The following is a 16,972-nucleotide window of genomic DNA, read 5'->3' on the forward strand; positions in this document are numbered from 1 at the left end:
ACCAGGGAAGCCCTCTGTTCTTTTAATTTGCATAATTCTATGGCTAAACAGACCCTGGAAATCATAAGTAAGCAATAAAATATGCTTCCCCCCATGGATTATTTTATTTATTTTTATTTTTATTTTTATTTTGGATGTACCATGTGGCTTGTGGGATCTTAGTTCCCCGACCAGGGATTGAACCCGCACTCTCAACAGTGAAAGCACCGATTCCTAACCACGGGACTGCCAGGGAATTCCCATGGATTACTGTTATCTTCTTCTATAAATTTTATTTATTTATTTATTTATTTATTTATTTATTTATTTATTTATGGCTGCACTGGGTCTTCGTTGCTGTGCACAGGCTTTCACTAGTTGTGGTGAGCGGGGGCTACTCTTTGTTGCGGTGCGTGAGCTTCTCATTGCAGTGGCTTCTCTTGTTGCGGAGCACGGGCTCTAGGCACGGGGGCTTCAGAAGTTGCAGCACGTGGCCTCAGTAGTCGCCGCAACTAGAGAAAGCCCACCCAGCAACGAAGACCCAACACAGCCAAAAATAAATAAATAAAATAAATTTTAAAAATAAATAAACTAATAGCAACTCAGTTAAAAAAAATATCATCTACGTCTTTCACAAACACCCATCATAATTTGCATTTGTACACTCTCCACCAATGCAGTAAAAATTTCCCCATTAACTTCCAACTGGGTGTTAAAAATAAGACAACAGGCCCAAAATGGAGTTGCTTATGCTACGCCCCACGTCACCAAACAGAGACTCCATGACAGTGTCGGCTCTTCCGGAAATGGCATCTTAAACCACCAATCAGGAATTGTCTGATCAGAATTAGTTAAGCCATGTGCCTGACAGACCCCTGCCGTCCCCTGAAGAAGAGCAAGTTTGCAATAGCCAACCTGATTTTTTTGCCTAGTAGAACTTCCTTGTTCTTGCTTCCTTCTGCCTCTAAAAGTCTTTCAAGATCCGTTCTATCTGCTCGACAGGATGCCGCTTAGTTCAGGAATCACTGAACAGAGACAATTAGATCTGCAAAAGGCACTCAGCTGAATTCTGTTTAACATCCATAAGAAAGTCTCTGCAAACATTTGCTATTGTTTCTGAGGTCTCATCCGGAAGGAATTTTACTTGCAATAGCCTTAGAAGCAATCCTTTTTCACAAGAAAAATATTTCACAAGGGAAGGGAAGGGAAGTGATTTGTCCTTCCCAGCTGCCTACTGGGCGGCCCCTCTTGGAGATGAAACCCCACACCTTGTTAGGGAACCACTGACCGAAACTGCCCGCCTTGGCCAAGCACGATAATAACCGCTTGCATGAGTTGTCTCACGACAGGAGGTCCTGATAAACAACACGGTCCTTGCGGGAGAATTCAGGAGGGGCCAAAACGAGGGAGGAGACGCCAGTTGGTAATATGTCCTGCCAACCTCCCAGAAATCCTCATGCTAGAATCCATCTTGGCTGAGAGATGCGTGCACCACCAGGAAGGACCCTGAGTCAGACCAAATATGGGCACAAGCAAGACGCTTGGCCAGAAACAACCCGGAAACTAACCCCATCACCATAAACCCTGAGACTGCAAACCACGTGGCAGAGCAGTTCTCCTGGGTTCCCTTACCCTGCTGCTCTCCGCCAGGGTGCCCCTTCCCAATAAAGTCTCTTGCTTTGTCAGCAAATGTGTCTCCTTGGACAATTCATTTCTGAGTGTTAGACAAGACCTCACTCTCGGGCCCTGGAAGAGGTCCCCCTTCCGGTAACAACTTGAGTTTACTGAAGGCTCAGAGGTGCCCTACAGTAAAAATTATTTAAAGACCCACACCCCCAGCACCACAAATGTCTGACTAACATTGAGCCAGGGTTTCATTTTGGGGCAGAGGTGGGGTGGAGGGGACAGAGGACAGGTTCCAGCCACTGTCGGCCGCATGGCGGCCTGTGAGTCACTTCCACTCCCCTGGGCCCTGGGATTCTCATCTAATGCCCATGACCACACCCTCCTCTTTCAGAGGCTGGGGAATGAGCTGCCAAAACCTGGGCTCTGGAGACAGATTAAAGCCAGCTCACTGACAGGGAGGGAAACTGCCCACGTTCTCGCTGCTCCGCCCGGACGTGGGGTTCTCCCACTGTCTCAGCAGCGCTGGGTCTCGCTGCCTTTGCTCGCTCAGAGAGGAGGGTGGAGGACAGGGGGCTGCCGGACCTCGACGCTGGACTGGCCAAGGGCACCGAGGGCAGGATGACGGGAGGGGCAGGTGTTGACTGTGACCATCCCTCTTGCCTGATCTGGGGCCCTGAAGCGTGGCTGACGTCCCTCTTCTTTTGTGGCCTCATAAACACAGAGGGGCTGTAAGTAGGAGATTTTCTGATGGGTTTTCTCTCTCCTTAAGGAATACCTCCTTCTGGAAAGAATTATACACACTTCCTTTCAGCCAGGAAATGATCATCAGTCTGCTAATCTCCTTTCCTCTCCTGAGCAGGGAGAGAATCAGGGCGTCTCAGAGCAGTTTCTTCCCCCGTCCGGCCTCTGATTCTCCCCATCTCAAAGCAGGGTGGATGGTTTAAGATATCCAAGGTCAGATGCGGGGAGGCGGGTTTATCTCCTCCTCCTTCTTAACCTCTCCCAGTCTAATCATTTGCCACATGCTGCTGGCCAGCCTGCCTTTGACATCTCTCCCCAGGCCTTCCTTTCCTCTAACTACCATCCTACAGCTTCCTCCCGGTCCCTCTGAGTCCAGGCTCTCCCCAAAGGCGCCCTCCTGTCCCGAGGCCTCTCCCTCTCCATCACAGCCCGAGCTTTGTCTTCAGAGTGCCGATCACCACCTGAAGTCGTCTCCTTTAACACCGTCTCCTCCCGCTCGACTGTAGGCTCCATCAGCTCAAGGACCTTGGCATGTATATGTGGTTCATTGGGATCCTCTGCGCAGCATGATGCATGTCACGTAGCATGTACTCAAGAAATGCCTGCTGAATATTTCTCGAATGAAAGGAAGGGTCAATGTATGGAAGAGAAGAAGGGTAAGTGGATGGGAGAATGAGTAGTAAATGAATGGATGGACGAAGGGTGAATGGATGGAGGGATGGACAGACAAGTATATGGAGGGATGGATGGAGGGATGGATGGATAGATAAGTGAAAGAATGGATGGATGAGTGTCTGCCTGAAAGTGTGAATAGATGTATGAAAGAGTGGATGGCTGGGTGAAAGGTTGAAGGGATGGGTAGGTGGGAGAAAAAACATGAGCTAAATTTTTCCAAAAGGAACTTCTTCTGCAGACACTCAACCCTCCAAGCTCCAATGAAACAATTTATTGTTAAAGGATAGTGGTGCCAATGGCAGCGTCCTCACTGAGAGGACCAGCCCAACCCCCGTCTGTGAATTGGGGGTCTTCTCCGTCCAAAACGCCAGTGGCTGGTGGGAGACAACGGCTGAAGGGAGGGAAGGTCAAAGGAGGGAGTTCACAGTGTCTGAGCCTAACTTACGGGCTCCCTGAGGCTGATCTAGACGGATGATCTAAAGAAGTGGCAGGATACACATTCGAGGGATCTTTCTAGAAGCTTGTCTGTGATTCTACAGCAGGCCTTGAGTCACATGTCTTCTTTTTTTTTTTTTTTTCTATTTCAAACTGCAGGCTGAAAGTTCTGGAAGACGATAAAAGTGGCTGTCAGTGTCATTCATTCAAAGAGCACCCTTAAGCCCTACTGTGTGATACGGGCTTTCTACTTTCTAGGGACAGGAGATACCACCACGAACAAGAGGAACAAGAAGACTTTGCTGGGCTTACAATCTGGAGGAGAAGCGTGGAGACACGACAGTTTAAACACATGTTCCCTCCAGAAGGCGATAAGGGGAGGCCTCGGGATCTGAGAGGCAGTGATGAGAAGCAGCCGGTCATGCAAAAACGAAGGGGAGGGACTTCCCTGGTGGCGCAGTGGTTAGGAAACCACGTGCCAACGCAGGGGACACGGGTTCGAGCCCTGGTCTGGGAAGATCCCACATGCTGCGGAGCAACTAAGCCCATGCACCATAACTACTAGGCCTGTGCTCTAGAGCCCGCGAGCCACAAGTACTGAGCCCGTGCGCCTAGAGCCCCTGCTCCGCAACAAGAAAAGCCACCACAATGAGAAGCCCGCGCACTGCAAGGAAGAGTAGCCCCCGCTCACCGCAACTAGAGAAAGCCCGTGCATAGCAACGAAGACCCAACGCAGCCAAAAATAATAAATAAATAAATAAATTAATTAATTAATTAAAAAAGAAGGGGAAAATCGTCACAGACCATGCGAATGGCAAGTGCAAAGGTCCTGAGGTAGGATTGCGCTCGGCCTGGCCTAGAATCTGAGGGGTGGTTGGGCACTCGGGCCAAGGCAGAGGCAAGATGATCCTCAAGGTACTCCAAAGTCCCTGGGCTCCTTAAGGAGCATCTCTTCGTTAAGTTCCTAACCAAGGGACAAACTTGCCACTGAGTGAGTGGTCCCCAGAGAGTGAGCTGTAATGATCCTGAAAGGGGCCGTTCGGTCTTTAGCTTTTAAATTTCCATGGTACCGGAGGGTGGGGGACAGGGAGATGCTGTAAGACAGGCCAGCACTGACGGGAAGGCTGGACTCACCCACTCGGTAAATATGGGCGGAATATTTATGAGCCAGGCCAGTGACGTGAGTGGGAAACACAGAGATGCAGAGACAGACGTGACCCGGCCCTCCCGGAGCTCACCGCCAGCAGGTGACCACACTCGGGGGAATCGGGCGGAGGCAGAGCCCTGGAGGAGAGGGCTAGAAGAGACTTAGCAACCGCCTGGAGGGACAGGGCTGGGGTCAGAGAGGGGTGTGGGAGGACCCAGAGGTCTCTCGGGACAGCTGGGGGTTGGGGGGACACAAAGACTTCACGCCTTCACTTTTGGAGAGTGTCTGTGATTAAGGCAGGGAGCCTGCTAGGTTACTGAACAAACAAACAAACAAACAACCTGGCATTTTTGGAGCGCTCTGCACCCAGGCACTGTGTGAAGAGCTGGATACACACGTCATCTCGTGTCTTCAGCTCTGGGATGTGAGTAAGGGTGGCAGGGCTGAAGAAGCACCTGTCGTCAAGGTGCCAACGGAAGAAGACCACTGTGGGAGACAGGCTGCCACCCACAAAGATGCTCCTCAAGACGCACGTGGGCCTGCTTCCTCGGCCACGGCACTGCTGAGAGCAGGGCGGCCTGTGTGTCGCACGACAGGGAGCAGTGTCCCCGGCCTCGACCCCTGAGGTGCCAGCAGCACCTCTCCCCAGGCGTGACCACCAGAAATGTCTCCAGACGCTGCCAAATGGCCCCTGGGGGAACACTGCCTCTGTCTGAGAACCGCTGAATCGGACAGACACTGAGCTTTGAATCCAGACAGACATGTGAGAGCAATGACAACCCCACGGACAGGGGAGGGCCTTGGGGAAGCTTCTCCTCAGAACCCATCCATGCCGCCTCGCCAAAATGAACCGTCAAGTGAACTGAGTTTATAATTTTGACCTTCCACAGATTCCCGTACGCTCTCACTCAGTGCTAAGGGGAGTGTAAATGAGCGAGTACAGCCCCCAGGCGGAGCAATCTGCTTATCTCCTTCAAAAGAAATCCATCCTCAGGCCTGTATGCAGACGGGTGTTCAGGGTGTTTTGTCTGGAAAACAAAAGCCTGGCAAAGCAAGCAAACACCCAGCCGCTGGCGTTATAAAGAGCATCCTTCATCCCCGCCATGGGAGCGCCGCGAGACTGCGGGGGGAAGGAACCAAACAGTGTGAGATGATGCCCTTCCCCATTATCCCGAGGAATGGCCATATGGGCTCAGTGGAACAACAACGAAAAAGGCAAAAGGACCAATACAGCCCCTTCTATAAAGATGTGGAATGTTTTGTCAATGTGTTCGTCCACGTGTTGTACTGTGTGGCCTTTCTAGTTCCTGGGCGTTAGCTCCCCTACTTCCTGTATGTGTATGCTTACTGTAGTCAAACAGTCATCACACACACACACACACACACACACACACACACACACACACACACACACACGAGCAAGGTGAGGCACTGGACACAGAGCCAGGGGTTTCGGTGGGGGAGAGATGGGGTTTTGGGGGGGGTGACCCAAAGGAAAGCAGAGACTGCAGGTGGATGGGTAGAGGGATGGAGGGATGAGAAAAGGGACAGAGAAAGACAGAGAGAGACTGACAACATCTTGGTGCTAACTTCCAGGCCCCGAATCCAGTCGCACCTAAAGCTTCCCCCTCGGAATGTTCTAGTGACAAGGGCCAATCAATTGCCCTTTTCCTTAAAGCCAGTTTGAGTCGAGTTCCTGCTACCTGTGCTACTTGTGATGCCCGGGGGCTGGAAGGTTCAAGAATCCTGTGGAAAAAGGCAGCAGCTCACTGGGAAGTTGGCCCCTGGAGTATAAACATCAAATGGCATGGGTGGAAACAGCGGTGGGAGCTGGGGAGAGGGTTAAGCCTCACAAACTCTTCCCACTGGAACCCACCTAGGGTACCACCTGGAGGTCCAAGGGGTCGTAGGCCGACACCCGCAGATCCTGCAGCAGGGCTTCCAGATTGTTCCTCAGGGCGGCGTAGGGCGGCTTCTCCTCGTACTTGAGGGCCATCACCACCTTCAGGTACTCCTGCAGGGTCTCTGTGGTCAAGACACGGGAGGAGCCTGAGAGGGGTACCCAACCCAGAGCCTGAGGGGCTCTGCCTAGAGGGTCTCAACAATGGTGCCCATTTGCTCAGTGCTTCCTCTGTGCCTGGCACTGCCACGGCCACGGCCACTTAGATTTAAATTGGTTTTTTTTTGGAAAACGTGAAACATAAGCAACAGGAGAGCGGTACCATGAACAGCAGCATACCCGTCACCCAGTCTCATCAGCTGTCAACTCATGCCCATCTTGTTTCATCAAAACCCCTACTCCTTCCCCCTCCTGTATTGTTTTAAAGCAAATCCAGGCTGATTATACGATTTTATCTCCAACTATTTGGTGGGTATCTCTAAATGGGAGCCAGCAAGCTTTTACTGTAAAGTGCCAGAGAATAAATATTTTTGGCTTTGTACACCGGGGGTCTGTGTGGCCAGGACCCAACTCAGCTGTTCTCCCACAAAAGGCCCACAGAAGGCAGGAAGCCAATGGGCGTAGCTATGCACCAAGCCTACTTTATTTATGGACTTCAGACAGGTTTCATGTGTCACAAAATGTTCTTCTCTTGACTTTTTTCCCCAGCCATTTCAAAAGGTAAACCAATTCTTAGGGGAATTCCCTTGCAGTCCTGTGGTTATGACTCCGGGCTTCCACTGCAGGGGGCACGGGATGGATCCCTGGTCAGGGAACGAAGACCCCGCAAGTCAGGGTACGCGGCCAAAAAAACCCCACAAAAACTTAGTTCACTGGCTTACAAAACCAGGCTGGCTGCCCCAGGGACGGAGTTTAAAAGATAGAGGCTGTTTTAAAAGATAAAGCCTTTTTGTTGTCTGTTTTCCCTAAATAGCACAATGCCATTATTACACTTTTTAAAAGTGCCAATTATGAAACCAATAATCATCAGAGCTCCCACTTGAGCAATGTCTGTCTCAGGCTGGCTCTGAGCACGTTTAATTAGGGCTGCAGCAGAAGCTAAGGCAGCACCCCCGGGCCCAGTTCTACGCTGAATTCTCGGGACAAACCTCGGGAGGTGAGGGCTATTATTGGCCCCATTTTACACGTGGGGAAGCGGAGGCTCAGAGAGGCTGTAAACCTGGGGCTGAACTTCCTTCTGGCCCCGCCCACCCCAAGCCCGGCCCCACCAGCCTCACTGGCGCCACTGGCTCCGCTTCCCCGTGACTGGCTTAGAATCTCAGAGCTGCAATAAACTAACGGGGGGGGGGGGGGGGGGGGGGGGGGGAGCGGGCTCCTTGTTTTTGTTTTTGTTTTTTTGGCCATGCTGCCGCAGCTTGCGTAATCTCAGTTCCCCGACCAGGGATTGAACCTGGCCGGGCCCTGGGCAGTAAAAGCCTGGCATCCTAACCACTAGACCACCAGGGAACTCCCAATGGGGCTCATTCTTACGGGGCAAGAGCCCGAGGCTGGAGGCGAGAGTGACTTGAGCAGCAGAGACATGATTTGAATCCAGGGATTTCAGGTAATTTAAAAATGAGTCCTGGACTTCCCTGGTGGCGCAGTGGTTGAGAATCTGCCTGCCAATGCAGGGGACACGGGTTCGAGCCCTGGTCTGAGAAGATCCCACATGCCGCGGAGCAACTGGGCCCGTGAGCCACAACTACTGAGCCTGCGCGTCTGGAGCCTGTGCTCCGCAACAAGAGAGGCCGCGACAGTGAGAGGCCCGCGCACCGCGATGAAAGAGTGGCTCCCGCTTGCCGCAACTGGAGAAAAGCCCTCGCACAGAAACGAAGACCCAACACAGCCATAAATAAATAAGTAAATAAATAATTTAAAAAAAATGAGTCCTTACAGAGCTGGAGGGGATAAACTATCCTTTGCTGGCTGTCTTTCTGCCTCATGTTTAGAGAGCAATGTAGACGTCCTATAGCAGGGACGCTGGAAAAAACCACTCCCCCACACAAAACAAAAACAGCCTCAATCTCCGGTAATAGGGATTGGCTTTAAAAATGATGGTTTACATGAAAAGATGCTCAACATCGCTAATTATTAGAGAAATGCAAATCGAAACTACAATGAGGTATCACCTCACTCCGGTCAGAATGGCCATCAGCGAAAAGTCTACAAATAATAAATTCTGGAAAGGGTGTGGAGAAAAGGGAACCCTCCTACACTGTTGGTGGGAATGTAAAGTGGTGCAGCCACTATGGAGAACAGTATGGATGTTCCTTAAAAAACTAAAAATAGAACTACCATATGAACCAGCAATCCCACTTCTGGGCATATATCTGGAGAAACCTCTAATTCAAAAACATACACACACGCCAATATTCATAGCATCACTATTTGAAGTAGGCAAGACAGGGAAGCAATGTAAATGACCATTGACAGATGAATGAATAAAGAAGCCGTGGCATATATATACATATATATATATATATATATATATATATATATATATACATACATACATACATACATACATACAATGGAATATTACTCAGCCAAAAAAAAGAATGAAATAATGCCATTTGCAGCAACATGGATTATCAAACTAAGTGAAATAAGCCAGACAGAGAAAGACAAATATCATATGATATTGCTTATATGTGGAATCTAAAAAAAAAAAAGATACAAATGAAATTATAAACAAAACAGAAATAGAGATATAATTAGAAATACATTTTATAATATAAAATATAAATATATTATAAGATGTATTTCTAATTATAACCCATTACTCACATACATATATATGAGTATAAATATGTATCACTGAAGATATGGCATTTCCTTAACTTCTGTAAGGCATTCATATTTTTTTGTCTGTTTTTTAATTTTTAAAAATCCTGTTTTTGACCCGTTAAACGGATTTCAGGACTGACTAATGAGTCAGAACTGTAGTTTTAACTGACGTTAAGTGTATTATACCACAGTTAAAAAAAAAATACCCATAAAATTCTACAAGTATTGACACAGAAATCTCTAAGGTATCACCTTAAATGAAAAAGTAAGTCAGAGACCAATATACGTAATATGATTCCATTAAAAAAACCCACACATTATGTGTGTATGGTTGCATGTGTGTGTGTGTTGCTGTTATTACTGTTCAGACACACTTCTGAAATTTGGGAGAAGATTTTTGTTTTTCTACAAGGGGCACAAATACATGTGTGATTTGGAAAACTCAAAGAAGGAAAATAGAGGGGTGGTAAAGAGAGGCATCTGGGATGGGCCTGAGCCCCGGTCCCTCCATGGCCCCCGCCTGCTCCCTCCTCTTGGGACATACCTGAGGTATTGATCCAGCGACTGCGCTGTCCCACGAGGCCTTCTGGGTTGTCAAGAAACCTGAGAGGGCAGAGGTACATGTGAAAGGCCTTTTAGGGAAGGAGAGCAACCTTCTGAAACTGGATGTCTGGTAGATGTGCCCTAGTTCTCATTATTCACGGTAGTTATGCCTTGGACACTGAAGGAGCGAATTCTGAGCCAGGAGTTTACCAGAAGCACAGCTTCCAATTGCAACATTTTTACCAACTGATCAATACATCACCTGGTTTTACCTGTGTGCCTAAAGACATCTTATTTAATATAATGTTGAGTCAGTCACATGGATCTCTGGCCCAACAGCACTATAGTTCACACCTGAAGGAGACTTATCTCACACACGTATTTCCTTGTGCTTAGCACTTCATCACTATGCTTGGGGCCGTTTTAAACAGCAAAATCCCCCCCAAAAAGCATAAAAGTGTGGAAAATGTGGCACTAAACAGACCACATGAAGGACACTTGTGAGCTGAAACAAGAAGGCAGAGTGCCGCCTTGTTCAACCTCGGCTAGGATCATGTGCATCGGGCAACTCAAAATTTTCTCCACTCTGCGTGTCTGAGAATGACTTTGAAAGCCATTCAAAGTATTGATTTTGGGGTTACAAATACATTTTAGGGAAGAGGTCAATTCACAAATACAGAATCTGTGAATAATGAGGATCAACTATCTGTCTATCCACACACATTTGTATACATATACATGTATAAATACACAGACACACAGACACACAGACACACAGACACACACACACACCCCCTCTTGGACCACTCAAGAAAAATGAAAGTTGGGGGGGGAGGGATAAACGAGGAGGTTAAGGACCTACTGTATAGCACAGGAAACTCTACTCAATATTTTGTAATCATCTATAAGGGAAAAGAATCTGAAATAGAATATATATATGTTCACATATATATTCATATATATATAACTGAATCACTGTGCTGTATAATGAAACTAACATGCTGGGGACTTTCCTGGTGGTGCAGTGGTTAAGAACCCGCCTGCCAATACAGGGGACACGGGTTTGATCCCTGGTCCGGGAAGATCACACATGCCGTGGAGCAACTAAGCCCGAGCGCCACAACTATTGAGCCTGCGCTCTAGAGCCTGAGAGCCACGACAGCTGAGCCCTCGTGCCACAACTACTGAAGCCCGCACGCCTAGAGCCCGTGCCCTGCAACAAGAGAAGCCACCGCAATGAGAAGCACGCCCACCGCAACAAAGAGTAGCCCTGCTCTCCACAACTAGAGAAAGCCTGCACGCGGCAACAAAGACCCAATGCAGCCAAAAATAAATAAATAAAATAAATTTATTCCCCTTCCCCTCCGCTACAGCCCAGAAGTCCCCAAGCCCCACCCTCCTGCTCCCCAACACTCTCTGCCCCATCCCCCTCTCTGTCCACGGCTCTAAGCCCAACTCAGGCCTCACCCTTTCTCCCTGGACCCCAGCCTCCTCCCCAGCTTTCCATGCACCACCCCCCCTCCCACAGCCCCAGAGAGTCTTTCTATGCCCAGAGTGGACCCTGCCCCTCCCTGCTCACAGCCCTCCTGTGGTTCCCCAGTGCCCTGCTGGGAAACCTCTGGCACCAAAGCCACCAGCCCCTGTGGCTTTGTCTCCCTGACTTCCTCCCTCCCGTCTCATGCTCCAGTCACACCAAACTCCTTGTAGTCCCCCAACCAGGTCACACATCCACCCACATCTCCTGGCCTCTGCACATACTGCTCCTCTGCCTTTGGCAGCCTTTCCCCACCTTGAGCCCCAGTACGTGGCTGCTCTCCCTTCTGGACATGGCTTGAGGGCTGGTCCCCTGGAAGCTTCCCCTGGACCCCTGCAGGTGCAGGAAACGGATCCCTGCCGAGTGTTTGCACACCCTGCGCATAGGTCCGCGGATCCCCTACAGCTACTGTCATATGTGCACAAGAAGGGCTGGGTCTGACCCTTGTCTCTCCCTAGCAGCCTCAGGACGTATGTGGTAAATGACTGAGCGAGCGAGTGATGGCAGAAAAGAGCTGTGCCAGCCTCAGGACGTTGTAAATTGTGTGAGCAATTCTCCCATCACAGGCTGTCACGGTGTTCGTGGGACCTCCCCGCCCAGCGGCAGCCTTGAGAGCAGGGACCCAACTCCGACCGTAGTCTGTGCTTTCCCAGCTGGGAGCCTTGCACAACAGTAAGCCATGGGGAATCAGATTGCCTTCCTCTTTCTCTTATTCATTCATTGTCATGAACTAGAACTTTCAAGCAAGTGAACACATATTTGCTGAGTGAATGGAAAAAAGCCACGCACACCAGTAAGACTTCGGAGAGGACAGGTTAGGGCTCCGGCAAACGTGCACGTGGCAACACTGCCCCCTTGTGGGCCCTTTGGTTACTGCCTCAAGTCAACCGACAGAGGCTGGGCTGCGGGTGTCTAGAATGAGTCCCACGTCACCACTGACGCTCCCTGTGGAGCAAATTCTCCGCCCTCTCGCTGTGACCGTGGCTGGGATCTGGGGTTCTGGAAGGAGCTCGTACTTATTCTGAAGTCACTGATGTGAAAGTGATTACTGAGACCTATTTTATTTACTCTGCGTCCGACTTGGCAAGGGCAGAGCCTCTTAGCGAAGCATTTCACAGTCACATTTGATTACCTCCTGGGAAGGGGAAGGTGGGAGATAAAGACTGTTCTTAGGAGTTCGAGGCGGTAGAGGGAGGGAGGATCCAACCCAGTGGAGCCTCAGGAAGCAGGTTCAGAACGTACGAATGAACGAACAGAGGGTTCACATATTTGACATGCTGTCTGCCCAGATATCTTGCCTCCCCTTTGCCTGCCTGGGAAACTCCTCCGCAGAACGGGGTCAGGCGCCTCTTGGCTAAGGTCTCCCAGCATCCCAGCAGCCCCGAGGCAGGTCACGTGCCTCCCCCCTGCTCCCACAATGCCCCGGGGCTGCCTCCACCCTCACAGGCACCGCCCACTTCCTGCCTGCGTGTCTCCCCCGCCCCCCACCCCCCACCGGCCTGGGAATCTCCGAGGCTGGGGCTGCATCTGCCCGACCCGTGTGCCCACGCGGAAGCCCAGGCCTGGGTGTGAAGAAGGTTCACGCCGTCTTTCCTTAGTCGTTCATCCATCCTGCAACTATCTCATGAGCACCCACAACGTGCCAAGCGCTGTACTGCGAACAACACAGTGACAAGAGAGCTGACGCGGTCCCTGCCTTCAGAGAAATCCGACTAAAGGGGGCACTGCGGAGGAGTCCGCTACCTGGCACCCGGTGTCACTCCTCCCCTGCGATGGCAGAATCCCAGGGGTCGGCAGCCACAGGCTGGAGACATTTCCCAGCCCCCACTGCAGCTTGGGGTGGCCACGGGACCGAGAGACATGTCATTTCCGGTCCTGCCCTCTAAAAGCAACGGGAGTCAGTGGCACTAGAGCTCGCACCCAGTATGAGGGGGGCCGAGGTGCTCCACAACCCTTGGTCTCCTACCTCGGGACTGTTAGTGAGAAGGAAGTAAAGATCTACCTCCTTTGAGCCGCAGTCTTTCGGGGTCTCCTCGTAAGAGCAACTCAGCCTCCTCACTAACACAGCAGAGCGCTTCAAGGAGCAGTTCACAAACTTCAGCCTCACTTAACCGCTTTAGCGGCTGGGCTGTGGCCTCCGACTACTTGTGTTGCTAATTCTGTGACTCGTTTCCACCTGGCTTCAATGCAAAAATGGAAAACTACTGGAAAACTAGACAATAAGTGCAGAAAGAAATTAAGAAAGCAGGGAAGTGGCCTTATGTTCTGGCAGGTTCTGATGCAGAGGAAACCTGGGAGCTGAAAGCTGCTCTTTCTCTGTCGTCTCTTCGTCCTTCAGCAGAGGTGTTGGGGCATATCAGCACCGAAGTGGGACCTCCTCCTTGCCTCCCTGCCTTTCTGGAGGTGATTCATCTGTCACCACTGCCATGAGACCTGCCCTGGCCTTTAAACGTAAAACAGCAGGCATGCCCACACCCTGACAGCCCCCCTGATGGCTACCCAGGGTTCCGACCTGATGGCCCCCACCGTCTGACCTCTGCCATGCTGTGTGTTTCACTATCTCTGTACTGTCTATCTCCCCCATTAGAAAGCGAGTTCCCTGAGGGCAGGGATCTTTGTCCTAGTTACTCCTGTATCCCCAGGCCCTGGAATAGAGCCTGGTGCATGGGAGGTGCTCAACGAGTATTTGGTGAGTGGAGGATGGCTGCATCCAAACACCACCAATCCACGTGCAATAAGCCTCCCATACTTGGGAGATACTAGCTTCCAGGTGAAAGGGCCTCCTCTGGAGTCAAATGACCTGGGAGCAACTCTAATCAGCTGTGTGACCTGGGCTGATTACCTAAGGTCTCTGTGCTTTCAGATCATGAGCACACTTAGCTCAGAGCTGCTCTGAGGATGACACAGGGGAGCACTGCCCTCACTGCCCGGCACAGGAAAGTGTACAATAAAGGTCAACCTTGAACAGGTCATTATGGGCAGGCCAATGTGACGGGCGTCCCTTCCTCTGAGCGTGAACAAGCAGGAGACCTGATGCAGTGGGGGCGAGGGAAGGGCTCCCTGGGGAGTGACGACTAAGCTGAAACCTGAAGGAGGGTGAGCTTTGGGGCATGGCATCTGGGTGTGTGTTCCATCGGCATAAATCAAACATAACATATTTCAAACACAACATATTTTTCAAGGACACAGCTACATCTAAAATTAATTGAGGAGAAGCACTGAGCTTCTTTAACAATGTAAAGTTAAAAAAATACAGCATTGAGTGAAAGAAAGAAAGAGAATGAAATTTAGAGCACAGTACCATTTATGCAAGTTAAATACACTCATCAGATGTTGTATAAGGACATAGACGTGTCTATACAAACTTATTTGAAAGCAGTAGTCAGAAGCAGTAAAGTTGATGCACGTGTAATGATGGGGTTAAAGTGCTGAGTGAAAAAAGCCAGAAACAGGTGAGATTCAGAACAGAATACCATTTATACAAGTCAAATACACACAGTGCCACCACCGTCATGCAAGTTTAAGGATACAAGTACATTTACACAAGCATATCAGTAGGACATATATTCAGCAAGTATGTGTGTCCACAGTTGAGAGATCGGAAGTTGGGGGATAATAAAGGGGGCAAAATAAAATGAGAGAGAGGCTCAACACGAACCGACAACTGAGAACTGAAAAGTACGACAGACTCAATGCTGTTCACTGGAGAGTTTTCCCTCTTCCCACTCTGCACACTTTTCCTGGATAATCTCTCACCCTCTCCTAGGGCTTCTGCTGACAATTCCTGAGACGCTGCTGGGGTCTAAGGCTCCGTTTGGACTTCATTCCTGCACTTCAGATGGGAGAGCCAACCATCTCCTGGATGGCCCCTTCTGGATGACTCCTCTTGGGGCAACTCTCACGCCCCAAGGCTATACCAGATCTTGAATCCCAACACGTGGACCTGCAGAGCTTCCCTGTGTCTAGCTGTCTACTGTCCTTGGTGCTGAAGACCAAAGCCCCCGTGCTCGCTTCCCTCTGCGCCCAGCTGCCCTCTGTCCTTGGTGCTGAAGACCAAAGCCCCCGTGCTCGCTTCCCTCTGCGCCCAGCTGCCCTCTGTCCTTGGTGCTGAACCGCGCACTCAGCAGCACCCACCTTAGCACCTAGGTGCCCTGTCCTTGGTGCTGAACCACACCACCCAGCTCTTCCGGTTTTACCCCGCCGTCCTTGGTGCTGAACGTCTAAAACAGAACTAGCAGGACCGGGCGCTGTTACATGCAGAGGTGAGGGGAGCATGTAAAAGAGGCCAGTGTTGCCAGATGCTGAGGCAGGGCCCAGGCCAAATTGTTCCGGTTGCCCGTGTGTCCCCGTGGGAGTGAATGAATCATGGTGTCCTGTACACTGTGAGCATTTTCTACAGGCCAGGCTCTGTGCTGAGTGCTGTGTACCTGACTGCCCCAAATCCTTCCACAGCCCCCTGAGGTGGGTGCTAATAGGATCCCACCTGATGGAGGGCACTGAGGCTTGTGGAGGTTAAGCTGCCCACCCAACACCCTGCAGCAATGGGGCTGGAGTCTGACCCCAGGCAGTGTGGCTCCAGAGCCCACGCTCCTGTCTGCTGGAATGGACGGTAGAGCAGATTCCCGAGAACTGCAGAGGCCTTGACTCTGCCAGATGCCACCTCCCCCTCTTTTCTGTTCCCTGTTGGGTTCTGGGCTTCAGCCCCACCTGCAGGGGTGCTGGGCCAGTGCTGGGCTCTGCTGACCCCCAGACTCACTTCTGTTTCAGCTCCATGATATCCTCGGTGTTGGGAAGGCACTTCGTCCATGGCAGGGTCCCATAGAGCCACTTCAGCAGACAGTAGCCCAGGGTCTGGAGGTCACTGCGGCGGGAGGGCCCTGGGGAGGGAGGGGAGGAGGTGGCGGCTCAGTCCAGATGTTCCGCTCACTGACACCTCCCCCCTTCCTTTCTCTCATGGACTCAAGCACGGGCTCACACACTCAACCACCCAAACATACAGGCTCTCGTCTGTTCATTCACTTTTCACTCACCTACTCTCAGTCCCTCATGCGTCTCTCAATTACTCATTCACTCCCTCAGCCATCCCTTCATCCCCGCTTTCACTAGCTCACTCCCTCATCTACTTGTCTTTCATTCATGCACCTATTTGTTCAATGAGTCCTCAGAGCCCTGTGTGCCAGGCCCCCTCCCACATTCTTAAAACACAGGTAAGAGTTTGGTTGGGTCCCAGCCCTTGACAGTCCTTGACAGTCCAGTGGAGAGACAGTTATAGTGTGGGATCACCTGGGTTATAGAGGAGACAGAACAGGGCATGAGGGAACGCAGAAGGATGGGCACTGAACTCAGCCTCACTCAGTAGGGGAGGGAAAAGGAGACAGCAGGGTTTGATTTTTCTTATGCTTCCTAAATCACATGATGTAGACAACACTCCATATAAGCATTCAACAAACACGGAGAGTTGACTGTGCCAGACCTTCGCCCTCTGGTGCTGGAGGCACAGGTACCATCGCTTCCCTGGGGGAGCTTAGTGTAGTGGGAGGATGCGGGCAGGCACATGGATGGTCAT

At 50.7% G+C, this 16,972-nt stretch overlaps 1 protein-coding gene across 5 annotated transcripts in view; it reads right to left on the reverse strand.

Annotated features, from left to right (window-relative positions):
• Positions 1-3,270: 3,270 nt before the first annotated feature.
• VRK3 (VRK serine/threonine kinase 3) overlaps positions 3,271-16,972 on the reverse strand; it is a 41,865-nt gene continuing 28,163 nt past the window's right edge. For 4 of the 5 annotated variants that reach the window (XM_068527696.1, XM_068527694.1, XM_068527695.1 and 1 more), the window contains 4 exons: positions 16,163-16,283; positions 9,874-9,932; positions 6,492-6,628; positions 3,271-3,625 (listed from right to left, as the gene is read on the reverse strand). In XM_068527696.1, coding sequence (XP_068383797.1) covers positions 3,605-3,625; positions 6,492-6,628; positions 9,874-9,932; positions 16,163-16,283 — 338 coding nt within the window. In that variant the 3' untranslated portion in view covers positions 3,271-3,604. Of the gene's footprint in view, positions 3,626-6,479; positions 6,629-9,873; positions 9,933-16,162; positions 16,284-16,972 lie in introns of all 5 variants that reach the window. The other variant, XM_068527697.1, reaches the window with a different exon arrangement.

The sequence above is a fragment of the Eschrichtius robustus genome, chromosome 19 (assembly GCF_028021215.1).
Source record: "Eschrichtius robustus isolate mEscRob2 chromosome 19, mEscRob2.pri, whole genome shotgun sequence".
Classification (NCBI taxonomy): Eukaryota; Metazoa; Chordata; class Mammalia; order Artiodactyla; family Eschrichtiidae; genus Eschrichtius; species Eschrichtius robustus.